Source organism: Bison bison, unplaced genomic scaffold (genome assembly GCF_000754665.1).
Source record: "Bison bison bison isolate TAMUID 2011002044 unplaced genomic scaffold, Bison_UMD1.0 scf7180017864379, whole genome shotgun sequence".
Taxonomy (NCBI): domain Eukaryota; kingdom Metazoa; phylum Chordata; class Mammalia; order Artiodactyla; family Bovidae; genus Bison; species Bison bison.
The window spans coordinates 2681718-2695748 of record NW_011494951.1 but is presented as its reverse complement, the minus strand read 5'-3'; the positions used below and the strand labels follow the sequence as shown (position 1 = coordinate 2695748).

The 14031-nt window shown below is 54.7% G+C and overlaps 1 protein-coding gene across 1 annotated transcript in view; it reads right to left on the bottom strand.

Moving 5' to 3' along the window:
- Nucleotides 1-14031, bottom strand: part of LOC105001096 (5'-AMP-activated protein kinase subunit gamma-2-like) — a 192516-nt gene that overhangs the window by 82772 nt on the left and 95713 nt on the right. Inside the window, exon 3 of the mRNA XM_010857233.1 lies at nucleotides 12440-12719. Coding sequence (XP_010855535.1) covers nucleotides 12440-12719 — 280 coding nt within the window. The remainder of the gene's footprint in view (nucleotides 1-12439; nucleotides 12720-14031) is intronic.

Here is a 14031-nt window from a genome sequence, read left to right as displayed (position 1 = left end):
GGGGGCAGCTCTGGGTCCCCCGCGCCCCGCCCCCCGCCGCGCCCGGGACCCAGAGCTGCCCCCTGCCCCCTGCCCCATTTTTCTGTGGGAAATCAGATTTCAAGAAGCATTCAGGAGAGAAAGGTGAAAGGCGGACGCACATTCACCCCGTCTTGTCTCGAATGTGGGAGAGATTTAACGCGGACTTTCTTCCTCTGCTCTGTGCTTCCTGGTGGACCGGCTGCCCCCAGGGGAGTCTGCAGGAGCGGGGATAGCCACCCCATCAGAGCCTCAAGTCATCGACGCTTTTCAAAGGCAAACTTGAAAAAAAAAAAAAAAGAAGGCAGGACTTCCCTCGTGGTCCAGTGGTTAAGAATCTGCCTGCCAATGCAGGGGACACCGGTTGGACTAGTCAGGGAAGTTCCCACCTACCTCGGGGCAGCCAAGCCCACAAGCTGAAGCCCTGACACCCAGAGCCGGTGCTCTGCAACAGGAGAAGCGTCACAATGAGACGTCCACACACCACCCCTGGGGAGTGCAGAAAGCTAGGGAGAAACCTCAGTGCAGCAGCAAAGACCCAGGAAGCCATAAATAAACAAATAAACCAAAAAGAACGATTAAAAAACGATTAAAAAAAAAAACCACATGGAAGGAAGGGTACAGAGAAAATCTAGAAAAAGTGAATTTACAGAGGCAGAACTCAGATCTAAGACGTCGCCCAAAGGCGGCCTGATGAGCTTGCTAGCTTATTTAGTGGGTCAAGGGAGAGTTTTGGAGGAAAAAGGCTGGTGGGTGGGGTAGGGAGGGTGCTGGCATGGATAATGAGGCTTTTTGCTAACCTGCACTTGGCCCCTCCTCTGGCTCAGTCGTGGTCACTTAGCAGTATTCATCCCTCACCACAAATTGCCCCAAACCACCCAGCCCCCACCTCCTCATGTGTCCGGTTTCCCCTCTTAGCACGGGGCGGGGGGGAGGGGGGTGGTGGTGAAGGATTCAGGTTTGTCTGAGCGCAAATTTGCCCCCATCCCCCGCCAGCCCTGGGTCTGGAATATTCTGGAATATTCCAGTTTTGCCTTAATTGCCATCCGGACAAACGTCACCTCTGCCACCTCTGTCATTAGGGCGCATTAATGACATCATAACCGAAACAAACAAACAACGTAAAAGAGATTAAACTATCAGGACATCTATTATCTAAAATACCGAGCTCCGTGACCTTGCCCCCCGGTGGCCTGCCGTCCTCTCTGTTCGCCATGGTCCCTAGCCGAGGTGCCCTGGAAGCCATGGCCTCTTACCACGAGGGAGAGGGGAGGGGAATCAGCCGGCAGACATCCCTCTTTGTGGGTAGGGAGGAGGCGCCTTTGCTTTGATCCCTTTCAGGGTTCCACTTACATCCCGTTGGTTCACCCTGAGGCCAGGGACGTGGAAGCCAGCATGTCCTCGCTGGATTATCAGATTGTCTACAACTCCAGCCTGGAGGCCCGTCTCACAGGCCCGTGCATCTCTGCTCCGCCTAGAAGTGCGTCCAGGTCTCTCCTGTCATGAAGCCAACAAGCCAGCCCTTAGCACCCATCTGCTTCCGTCCCCCTGCCTGGGTCAGGATGGCCTCACTTGATGCCACAGTAGGATCAGAGCCCGGGGTTCTTGGCAGTGTGACCTCAGAAGGGTTTCTCTCCCGCTCACGTCATAGTCTCACACAAGCAAGGTGGTGGGCCTGACCGTGTGCGCCCCCTCCCCCACACCGGGGCACAGATCTGGCTTTTTGCCTCCTGCAGCCCCATCACCTCCACCTTCTGTGCCTCCAGCCCTGCAGCTGCAGATGGAACACCTCCCATCTGCCCAGAACTGTCAGCCCCTGATGGAAACCCCATCACGTGGTCCCAACGCGGCCTCAGTGAGGAGCCAGAGCCCTTCGGGGGCTATGGATGAACACAGAGACCATGCCCTGAGCTGGCCTACCCTTCAGGCCCAAATGCTGTGAAACGAGGTCAGTGTCTTCAACCCTCAGCTCCTAGCACAGCTTCCTTCCCTTTCCCACCACCCAAACTGCTCTTTCGAAAATCTCCAAGGGGTCTGTGCACAAGTCACCTGGAACTTGACGCAGCAGCTGCAATGGCCTCAGGCCCAGCCTCCTCTCCCCGCCGGAGAAGGTGGGGGTCGTCTGAGCCCCACAGCCCCGCCCTCACGGATGGTGGTCTCATGACGCAGAGATCAGGGGCCGGCCTTGATTCACAGAGCTCGGCCTCTGGTCTGCTGACCCTCATCACTTGACCACGGCCAGTCCCTGCATCGGCTTCCTGCGGCTGCCTGCACCAGAGCGCCCCAAACCGGGTCATCAGAAGAGGGTTCCCTCACAGTCCAGAGGCCAGAAGACAGAAATCGAGGTGTCCGTAGGGCTCTGCGCCTTCCTTGCTCTTCCGGCTTCTGTGGCTGCTGGCAGCCCTTGGCTTGGAGACACATCACTCCAGTCTCCACCTCTGTTGTCACACAGCATCCTCCCCGTGTGTCTCTGTCTTCCTGACTCTAGTACGACTCCACCTCAGCTAAGTACACCTGCAGTGACTTGATTCCCAAGTAAGTAACTTGATTCTCAAGTAAGTGACTTGATTCCCAGGTAAGTGACTTGACTCCCAAGTAAGTGACTTGATTTCCAGGTAAGTGACCTGATTCCCAGGTAAATGACTTGACTCCCAGGTAAGATTACAATCAGAAATACTGGGGGTTAGGACCTCAATGTATCTTTGTTGAGACGACACAAACCTACAGCAGTTACTACAAGGGTTAAATGAAACTCTATGTCTTTGTAATCCATCTAACAGTGTCTGAAATCAGTTTTTTTTTTAAATTGGAGTTTAGTCGCTTTACAGTGTTGCGTTAGTTTCTGCTGTGACACAGCAGAGTGAACCAGCCGCAAGTATACATCTGTACACACGTCTACGTGTATATGTGTGTATCCACTCTGCGTCACAGCAGAGCACTGAGCACAGCACCCTGTGTAATACAGTGGGTTCTCATCAGCTGACTTTGCATGCATAGTACAGTCAAAGCTATGTTTTTTTCAGTAGTCATATTAGAGAGGGACCATTAAGAAGACTGAGCACCAAAGAATGGATGCTTTCAAACTGTGGTGTTGAAGAAGACTCTTGAGAGTCACTTGGACAGCAAGGAGATCAAACCAATCAGTTCTAAAGGAAATCAACCCTGAATACTCATTGAAAAGACTGATGCTGAAACTGAAGCTCCAATGCTAGGCCACTGATGCGAAGAGCCGACTCATTGGAAAAGACGCCATTGCTGAGAAAGATTGAAGGCAGGAGGAGAAAGGGACGACAGAGGATGAGATGGTTGGATGGCATCACAGACTCAATGGACGTGAGTTTGAGCAAGCTCCGGGAGATGGTGAAGGACAGGGAAGCCCGGCGTGCTACAGTCCACGGAGTTGCAAAGAATCGGACATGACTGAGCGACTGAACAGCAACAACCAAGTATCTTACCCTCCACTCTCCACTAGAAGTCAAAGCAGGAAAACCATTAACTGTCCTGGACCTCACCGTGTGGATGGTGAAGTCTTGTCAGAAGGACGCTGTTGAGCAGCCAGGGTGGAGAAGGAAGGAGCAGCTGCTGCAGCCAAAGCCGCGAGCTGAGCCGAGGGTGGGGCCCCAGCCTCACGCCGCGCGGTGAGCCTGTATCCTGTCCCTACCCAACGGCACGCTTGTGGATTTCTACCAGTGCAGCTTCATCTCAACTCCTGACCCCAAACATTACTGGCCCCAAAAGATCTCTTTACAAAAAGGAAATCCATCTTCCAAAGGCAAAGACGGCCCATCACCAATAATATTAAAAAACAAACGTGGCTCTGAAGGCCATTCTCAAAGAAGACTTTCAGAAGTGGGAGGGATTACTGTTTCTCACCGTGAAAGGAAGCGTAGATGGTCCAGACTTTGCACACAGAGTAGTTCCCCCCTCCCTTCCCGTCTTGCTGGCACCCGAGGGCCCCAGGGTGGGAGTCAGGCCGGGTCCTCCTTCCCATCAGCCACGCCCAGCCCACCCCCGCTGCACACACGGCTGCCTCCCCGCCCGGTCACCCTCCCTGGTGAACTTTTAAGAAAAAAAGTTAGGAAAGAAATGGATTTCTCTGGTGGCTCAGATGGTAAAGAATCTGTCTGCAATCCAGGACACCTGGGTTCAATCCGTGGGTCTGGAAGATCCCCTGGAGAAGGGAAATGGCAACCCACTACAGTCCTCTTGCTTGGAGAATTCCATGGACAGAGGAGCCTGGTGGGCTACAGTCCGTGGGGTCGCAAAGTGTCAGACACAACTGAGTGACTAATACTAGGAAAGAAAGAGCGTGGTGAGAAATAAAGAGCAACACAGGGGTATTTTCAATCACCCCACGGCCTCTCTTCTTCACATTTCTCTACATCTGGCTCTGATGAAGAACAGGTAAATAGAGGTTATGCAAACAGACACAGCGTGTCATTGAGCTGGGGGGTTTGTACGCTCAGGGAAGTCACAGAGGTCCCCTTCTCAGCTCCTGGAGGACCGGTGGGGGTGGGGGGCATTTGCTGCATGTCTGCCTGAATCCCAGGGGAGTGCCTCGGGGTCTGTAGTCTCAACAGCGTGGCCTGACCAGGGAGGCTGTCTCCCCATGGGTGAGTCCCAGCGCCTAGAGAAGATGCTGCCCTCCCCTACGCCCATCTTCAAGGTCAGCTTTGTCCTGGAGTCGCTGGCTCCCACACTGCAGGATGGCTTCATAGTTATGGGGCTGAGCAGGGAACATGTGCGATGCCGGGCGCTGCCCGCAGGCGACACAATCGTGGCCTGCCTGGCCGCCTCCCGGTTCTTTCTGTGCGGGGTTCAGTTCAGTTCAGTTCAGTCGCTCAGTCGTGTCTGACTCTTTGTGACGCCAAGGACTGCAGCACGCCAGGCCTCCCTGTCCATCACCAACTCCCAGAGTTTACCCAGACTCACGTCCATCGAGTCACTGATGCCATCCAGCCATCTCATCCTCTGTTGTCCCCTTCTCCTCCTGCCTTCAATCTTTCCCAGCGTCAGGGTCTTTTCCACAGGGTGGCCCTCCATAACAACCTCTCAAACTCCTTCAGTGTTACTTTCAAAAGTTCTTTCGAAATCTCCTGGAGCTTCATCAACAGCCTCACCTCCTGGCTGACCGCCTGTCTTTCGGTCTTGCACTGTGCCAAGATCACCCTCTTCTTGTACCCTGTCTTCTTCTGGTGAAACAGAGGGTTCCTGAAACAAGGTGCCCCGGCTTCTGCTGGGCGCCCCGATCCTGTCTGGTTCGTCGGTCATCTTATCTGCCACGAGGCCTCCGGTCCTTAGGCAGATGGTTGCCACCCAGGGTTCCCATGGAAACCACACTGTGGCTGACAGGCGACGGACCATCTCTTTTCTTCATTCTGCCCCACGTGGCTCTCCCATGGTCAGTTCCACTCCTCCTGTTCCTGGCGTCCACCCTCTCGCTCATGTTCTTGCTGCGTGACCCCAGCTCCGGGGCTCACGCCGTGGCCCTGCAGTCACTTGCCTTCTTCCTTATCATCTTCTACGCATTGTACTTCCTGTCGCTGGCCGTGGCCGTTATGAACGTCGCCAGGCTCCAGGAGGTGCTGACCCACGCAGGCATCTGTCTACACTCCGGCTCCTTGGCGCGGCAGCCCCACGCTGAGATAGGCCCTGAAGAGGAGGCTCTGGGGAGCCCTGGACAAGGAGCTGCTGATCTCGCATTGTCGGTACCGACAACTACCATCACCAAACAAGCCCTGAGTGGCAAGAACGCACAAGGTTTGGGTTCTTTCACCCTTTCACTTCCTCTTTCTTCCTCGTCCTTTCTACACCCGATTAATTATTTTCCTTTTTTTAAGTCTTCATTGAATTTGTCACAATGCTGCTCCTATTTTATGTTTTTTGGCCATGAGGAACGTGGGATCTTAGCTCTCGGACGAGGGACCGAACCCACGCGCCCTGCGTTGGAAGGCAGAGTCTTAACCACTGGGCTGCCAGGGGATTCCCACCATTAGTCCTTTTTCCATCCCTCTCTGTTCCTACCATCCCTTCCACTGCTCTGAGTCCCTCGCCTGGGTCCCAGGCCACCTTGGATTGGGACGGTGGCCTCATTTCCTTACGAGCCCTTCTCACTCTCTGCACAAGCGGTCTAATAATATTCTCCAAGCATCAGTTTTGTTCACACTCCCTTTATGGAGGCCTGTAAGGGTTGTCAGTTGTCCTGTGGTCAACCTAAAGTTATTATTTTTTTTTAATGCTGACCTGTTGTTGCTGTTTAGTTGCAAAGTTGTGTCCAACTCTCTGCAACCCATGAACTGCAGTACACCAGGCTTCCCTGCCCTTGGCTATCTCCTGGAGCGTGCTCAGACTGATGTCCATTTGGTTAGTGATGCTGTCTAACCGTCTCTTCCTCTGCTGCCTGCTCCTCCTTTGGCCTTCAGCCTTCCCCAGCATAGGCTGTCCCATGTCATCCCATGTGGGTCACCTGCCCTTCTCCCCTCGGCTCTGCTCTCAGAGCTCAGCGTCTCTACTGCAGCCCAGGAAAGTCGCTTCCTGTCTCCTTCCCGCAGCCTGGCTGGAACTTCCTCCCATCCTTTCTCTGCCGTTCCCTCCTTTCGTGCCCCGTTTATGACCAGTTCCACCCTGGAGCCTTGTCATTTGGTCCCCCAGGAGCCTGAGGCTGTCGACGTGTTCTGCTCCACTGCAGGCCCTGTCCTGGATTCTGTGTGCTTGCCGCGGGTTGAACTAGGAGGAACTGTCTGCTGTGGAAATGCTGTTGGGTTTTGGCCAACAGAAGATAGAGAAAGCAAACCGAGAAAACCCGCTACGGTGCCCAATCTAGACAACCTTGCCTTTCCTGTCTGCACATCCAGGAAGTGAACCCTGAATGTTGACGCCTGGGACACCGAAGCCTCCAATTAAGCTTTTGGTGTGTGTTTTATGATGCACCTAATGTATCAGTGAAGCATTAACAAGCAAATAAGTAAAATAAACAAATATGCACATGTCGGAACAAAGCCTAGCGCTCACGTACGATGCACTGAGAACAAGCCCAGTAGACAAGGATAATTACTATCAATGATTAGGGAGCAAAGTTGAGTAACATGAGATTCAGTCCTTCTTGAGGTCCTGGCTTGCCCACCATGCCAGACTGTTTTTCTTTAAAAAAAAAAAACAAAACACTTTCATCTTATTATTTGCGGTTCACAAACAGATGGACACGCATTTCCCTTTCCTCACCTTCAAGAGCAAGGCCATCCGCAGCCAAGTTGTGAGAAATCTTTGTTTTCCTTTTGGAGATAAGTTTTGCTATTTTCTGGAAGCCTCTACTGCCTCATGGCCATGTAAGACTTCTTGGGAACTAGACGAGATGTGGGGCTTCCCTGGTGGCTCAGCTGTTAAAGCCTGCAATGTGGGAGACCTGGGTTTGATCCCTGGGCTGGGAAGATTCCCTGGAGAAGGGAAAGGCTACCCACTCCAGTATTCTGGCCTGGAGAATCCCATGGACTGTATAGCCCATGGGTTCAAAAGAGTCGGACACGACTGAGCGACTTTCACTTGAAGACGAGATGTAACCGTGTTCTACCCTGTGGGGCACGCGGTTCAGAGACAAGAGCTTGAATCTGCTGTTCCAAGTGCAAACAGCCACAGGGGAGGGGAACAAGGGCGAGCCTGTATCTCAGTGATTAACGCACAAAAATGAAGAAGGGTTTCAGGCTGGATTCTGTCCCAGGCTGTCGTCTGTTATTAGAGGAAGAGGCCGAAAGTGGGTTATTGCTTTGCTTGGGGTGGCTGACCCTGATCCTCCAAGGGAATTAGGCTTGCTGCTAGTTAACCGTGGGGCTGGGACGAGCGTGATGAAAACCCCAGAGTCCCCAGGATAAGTCTGGGATCAACATGCCACTGGGCCAGGAGCCCAGGGGAAGGCTACAGCCATGGCATTCAAGAAGCCCTTCCAAGGGGTAGGGTCCTTGCAGAGCAAAGGGCTGGCTCTCCTCCCGGGGAGAGAGCGCCAGCCAACCGAGGTCCTCGCTGGTCCCAGCAGCAGACGGAGCACTCGGAACTGTAGCCTCTGTCTGCATTTCCTCTCTCTCTCTTTTTAAAAAGATATATTTTAGTTACCTGTGTGACTACACTGGGTCTTAGTTGCCGCACGTGGGATCTAGCTCCCTGCCCAGGGGATCGAATCCGGGCCCCCTGCATGGGGCCCACAGAGTCCCGGCCACTGGACCCCCAGAGAAGCCCCTGCCATCTTCTCTCGCTCTTAATGGGTCTGAATCCTTTTCCTTTCTTTCCCTTTGAAAATGGCTCTGCAGGGTTTCTATCTTCCCCCTTTCTCCGAATAACAGACAACAATGTTCCACACTTGAGGGTCACCTGGGGAGTCTGCTGCAACTTTAGATCCTGTGTCATCACACAGGCTTTTAGGTTTTGGTCAACAGACGATAGAGAAAGAGAACAAAGGAAATCTGCTGCAGTTCTTAAATGTGGAGAATCTTAACTTTCCCCCGGAAGTCACAGGATGGGAAGGACAGGGTGCAGACAGCACTGGAGGAGAAATGGCCGTCTCATCAGGCCAAGGCGGAGGGCTTGGTCCTTCACACCCACATCCTTAGCGGTGACACTCAGACACGACCGGGAAGCAGGGGGACGCTGCCTGCAGTGTGTGGGGTGACTGGACTGAGCTCGATGAGGGCATCTTCGTGGACGTGGGAGGTTGCGTGTGCCCACAGGCCAGGCAGTGCATGCAGAGTGGTGTGGGCGCGTCCCGGCTGCCAACTGGGCCTCTCCTCCTGGAACTTTCCGCCCACCTCCAGGGCGGGCTCCTGGTCACTCTGCTTTAGCTGCTTGACCCTGCCTCCCAGCTCCCCCTTCAACAGGACCCCACTGGTTCAGAGATCCCAGCTGGGCTGATCAGATATCCTAGGATGAGGCATTTGGAGTGGTCGGTGGAGAGACGCGAAGACTAGGGATTCTCTGCATCTCTGTGAATTCTGGCCGCCGAGCCTGCCAGAACCAGCCTGGCTCCTTCCCTTCCTGAGTCGCGAGCATTCAGCTCCTCTTTGAATTCTGTAAATACACCCAACTCCTTCCATTAATCTGTCTTCTTTGTTTTTATTTTAAAAAAAAAGTGAGGTGTGGGGCGGGAAGTGAAAGGATGGGGGGCCAAAAATGGATTCAGAAACCAGGCTAGAAACGCTTCTCTTAACACCCTGGGTACAGAGTCGGTTCCAAGATTCCCAGCAGACAATGCAGATGGGAAATGGGGTTGTTACACCATCACAGTCTATGACACACAAAAGCCATCCAGTTGCTCAGAAGTACAGCTATTCTTGGTACCGAGATGGGAAATCTCTCCCAGGGGTCTCGTGTGACAAAGCGTCCCCGCGACATCTTTTCACAGCATGTTCCATGGGCTGCAGCTAACAAGACCCTTCACACAGGCCGAGGGTTCAAGTTCAGGGTTACGAAATCAGTTCCAGGGCAGTGGGAGCGATGTATAGTCCAGGCACCTTGACGTGGGTGTAGATTCAAGCAGGAGGAAGAGTAGACAGATTGTACACCCTCCACGCAAGCCTCACACCACGTGTGATGGGAAAACCAGGGGACCAGGGCCCGAGGGGAGGACCCCGTGAAGCAGGGCATGCGCTGCCTGCATACGGACCAGGCCTTCACGCAGGGCTGGCTTCCGGCTGGGGAAGGTCAAGGACATGGGCTCCATGCTTCAAGGGCAACAGCACGGGCTACTGTCCCTGGTCCGAACACCTGCCCCGCCCAGAGAGCTTCTCTAAGGAAGCTGAGCCCCCACCTGACCTAATCAATGAGCGTCTTTTTACCAGCAGCCCCTGCCACTCCTGGGTTCGATCCCTGGGTTGGGAAGATCCCCTGGAGAAGGAAATGCCAACCCACTCCAGTATTCTTGCTGGAAGAATCCCATGGATGGAGGAGCCTGGCAGGTGACAGTCTATGGGGTTGCAAAGAATCAGACACGACTGAAGCAACTTAGCACCCAGGCACGCACGTTTTCTAGCCAAGCACACTGAATGGCCTCTAAAATCACTGACCAGAAATGGGCAGCATGGACTCCTGGCACCAGGAGCTGAAGGTCGGGCATGCCTCCAGGACTCATATCCCACCTGCAGGCTCCCCCAGACCTCCCAGACTCTGCATCTTGGCTGCTGCCTTCTGCCTTCAGAAGGTCTTAACAGGATGACCTGGTCTTAACAGGATGACCACCCTATGCCCACAAGCCAGTCCTCCACTCCCAAGCCAGTGACATGAACTGTAGGTCTCGGCTTTTCTGATGTCACGGTGTAGTGGGTGGGATGGTTGTGTGTGCTGTACTTAGTCGCTCAGTCATGTCCGACTCTTTGTGACCCCATGGACTGTAGCCCGCCAGGCTCCTCTGTCCATGGGATTCTCCAGCCAAGAATACTGGAGTGGGCTGCCATTTCTTCCTCCAGGGGATGTTCCCAAACCAGGGACCGAACCCACGTCTCCTGCATTGCAGGCGGATTCTTTACTGTCTGAGCTGCCAGGTATCCCCACCCCCTACACCCACCAAATTCATGTCTTTTCCAGGAACCTCAAAAAGGGAACTTAAGTGGGAACAAGGTCACAGCAGATGTAAGGGATTTGGAGGAGGTCGTCCTGGGGTCGGGTGGCCCTTCATACAAAGCAACTGTGGTCCTCAGAAGAAGGGAAGAGGCCCGTGGACATGGACAGATACCCGGCGGGAGCGGGCCACATGCCCACAGCGATGGAGGCAGATGCCGAGCGTTGCCTCCACGGGCCAGGGAACACCAAGGGCTGCCGGCAACACCAGGAGCTGCGAGAAAGGCCTGCAGCAGACTCTTCCCCCACTTCAGCGGGACCACGGCCCTGCTGAGAGCTTGGTTCTGGCGTCTGGCCTCTGGAGCCATGAGAGAATAAACTCCTGTTGTTTAAGCCACCTAGTTTGGGCTACTTCGTCAAGGCTGCCCCCACGAAATTAACGCAACCTCATTCTGTTGTAACCAACCCAGGCCCAATGAGAGAAACAGGACATCTGGTGAAGGTCTGGTCTGACCGCGCTCCTCTGAGAGCTGGTGCGTGATGGGGTAGTTAAGGGTGTCAGGATCCCTGTCGAGGAAATGGGGTTTGTTCTCTGGGGCGCTGGGGCATCAGGGCTGGGACATACCTGCCCCTTTGGCTTCACAGGTAAGTTCCCAACCACATGTGGCCCGCGTCGTCTGCATGAGGACCACCTTGCCACAGGACATCTGTACACTTACACGTGAGTTCAGTCATCACGGGGACGACTTGAGGGGTGCTAGGAGCAACACCCCAAACCACCAAAAGAAGAGTCCCCGGCCCTTCCTCGTAAGTCACAGAGACAACACTGCATTGGTGCTGGCCTCGCGGATGGAGTACAGCTCCGACCTCAGGTCCTTTTGCAAATACAACCAGAGACAAAGGAGAACCACTCCAGACCTGATGCCCAAGGGCAAGCGTGATTCCCAAATCACCATCTTCCTGAACAGGAACTTCCTCTGTCATCAGAGAGAGTCGTAAGGAGTAGGGAGATGCATTGAGAAACAGGAGAGGCGAAAATAAACCATCTGCTTTACGGTTTGGGGCTTCCCTGGTGGCTCCGTGGTAAGGAGTCCACCTGCCAATGCAGGAGACACGGGTTCAGTCTCTGGGTCAGGATGATCCCCCAGAGGAGGGCATGGCAACCCACTCCAATATTCTTGCCTGGAGAATCCCAGGGACAGAGGAGCCTGGCGGGCTACAGTCCAGGGGGATAACAAGGAGTCTCATGTGACTTGGCAACTAAACAATAACAACTTTATGGTTTGCCACAATATTTCTAGTTACGATCAACAGTGCTCAGTGGAGAACAGTTTATCCTTAGATCACAAGTTCTCATGAGCCTAAAGAACTCTCTCTTAAACACACGTTTCCTGCCCCTGTTTCTCTTAACGGATGAACCCCAGCTACCCAGGACCCAAAACAAAGTCAGGATGTGCCAGAAACAAGTAAGCCTCAAATCCCTCAAATGTGGTCCCAAATTTGAGTCCCAAAGACTCAAATCCCTCTGGCTTGTGGTCCACCCTGAGCCAGACCACAGCAGGGTATGGGCCCAATCTTAGCTTCACACCACTCCTGACTTTCAGCATTCCACATGGCTGTCCTTACAGCCCTATCGGACGGCGGATGGCGATGTTTGCATTAATCCCCGCAAACCACGCCCGACGGGTGGGGGTTAGAGCAGGAAGACATGGACCCCGGTGGAAACCCATTTTTCCGGAGCTCAATTTGTTCTTGGGGGACGGACCCAGACGAGGGCACTCAGCACCATCGCTACAGCCACCGGCCAGCGGCGGCGTCCCCCAAGGCCGAGCGCGGCTCCCCCGCAGCCCTGCACCCACCTGGAACCAAAGCATCAATGCCTTACTTTTTCTGGAGCGAGAGAAGAAGCGGATGCCCCCTGGCGAGGTGGACGGGTTGGAGCCGGGGGAGGAGTCTTTGGACGAGGAGCGGAAGATCCCGCTGAAGCTCATGCGGCGTGGGGAGCGCGGAGGGGACTCCTGGTAGGAGAACGGGAACACGGTTTTGGGGGAGCCGGGGCTGGTCTTGGGGCGCACGGGGGCAGACACGGGGCTGGAGGGCCGGGGCTGGGGGCCTCTGGTGAAGAAGCCTTTGGAAGGGCTGCCCGAGCCGAAGGGGCTGTCCACCTGCAGACAGAAAGACAGACCGACAGGTGAGGTCCCTCGGAGCCCAGATGGCGGCCTGTGCAGACCTGCCCCCCTCCACTGTACCCTGCCACCCAGCTGGGGGGTCCATGGCACCCAGACTGAGAAACAGCCCCACCAGGCTCTGGCACAGACAAGAGGCGGCCCTGAGCGGGGGTTGGGGTGGGGGAGCGTGGAGGGTGCAGGACGGGACGCAAGGACAACCCATCCACAGGCTGGGTTGCACCACCCCGACTCCCCGCACCATCCCCTGCCCCCAGCCTCCATCCAGCTCTCTGCAAGGGGGCTTCTGGGAGGCGGGGAGGACAGCCAAAGCTACTGCAAAGCCTCGAAACACGGCCTTTTCCCCTCTGGCCTGTCTGCAGCCCCGTCTCCTGGCCTTCACTTCTCAAGAAGATGCATCTGTCCTTGAGGTCTGACCGCCCTGTAATAATGTTCTCTGGCCCATCCTCAAAGGAGGGAGGGAGCACAGACCCCATGACCTGAGAGTCAGGGAGCCTGAGGCTCCGTTCTGGGGTCCTGGTGTGGGAAGGGACGAAGGTTTCATCACACTGGAGTGACCGCAGAGGTTAGGGAAAAAAGTTAATGAGGCTGAAAACCTCTGAGGCTTACTTGGGTCATGACTTGAAATCGCCACCAGTTATGGTTTGAAAAAGTGCTTGACTCCGTCTTCAAGCCAATGCACGCATCTCATAGACCGGAGGGATTTCTAATGTGCCCTGCTGTGGGTTTAGGAACCGGTATTCACATCTCAATGGCTTCCTTCATAGCTCAGTTGGCAAATAATCCACCTGCAATGCAGGAGACCCCAGTTTGATTCCTGGGTCAGGAAGATCCCCTGGAGAAGGTATAGGCTAACCACTCCAGTATTCTTGGGCTTCCCTAGTGGCTCAGCCGGTAAAGAATCCACCAGCAATGTGGGAGCCCTGGGTTCAGTCCCTGGGTTGGGAAGATCCCCTGGAGAAGGGAAAGGCTACCCACTCCAGTATTCTGGCCTGGAGAATTCCATGGACTGTATAGTCCATGGGGTTGCAAAGAATCGGACACAACTGAGTGACTTCACTTCACTTCATTTGCATCTGAGCGCCTGACCTGCTCACCCCTTGCTGGACCACCGGGGGCGTTACTGAGACTCCCTAAGCCTGGGTCTCCTCTTGGGTGGAATGAGGGGCCTGCCCTGCCCCTCAGGGCTGTCTGAAGGGGCACCGACCAGACCCGACCCACAGGAATCACCTTTGCACATGACCGGCTGCCGTCCCCTGGGGAAGGCCTGCAACACAGGAGCCAGAGGGCC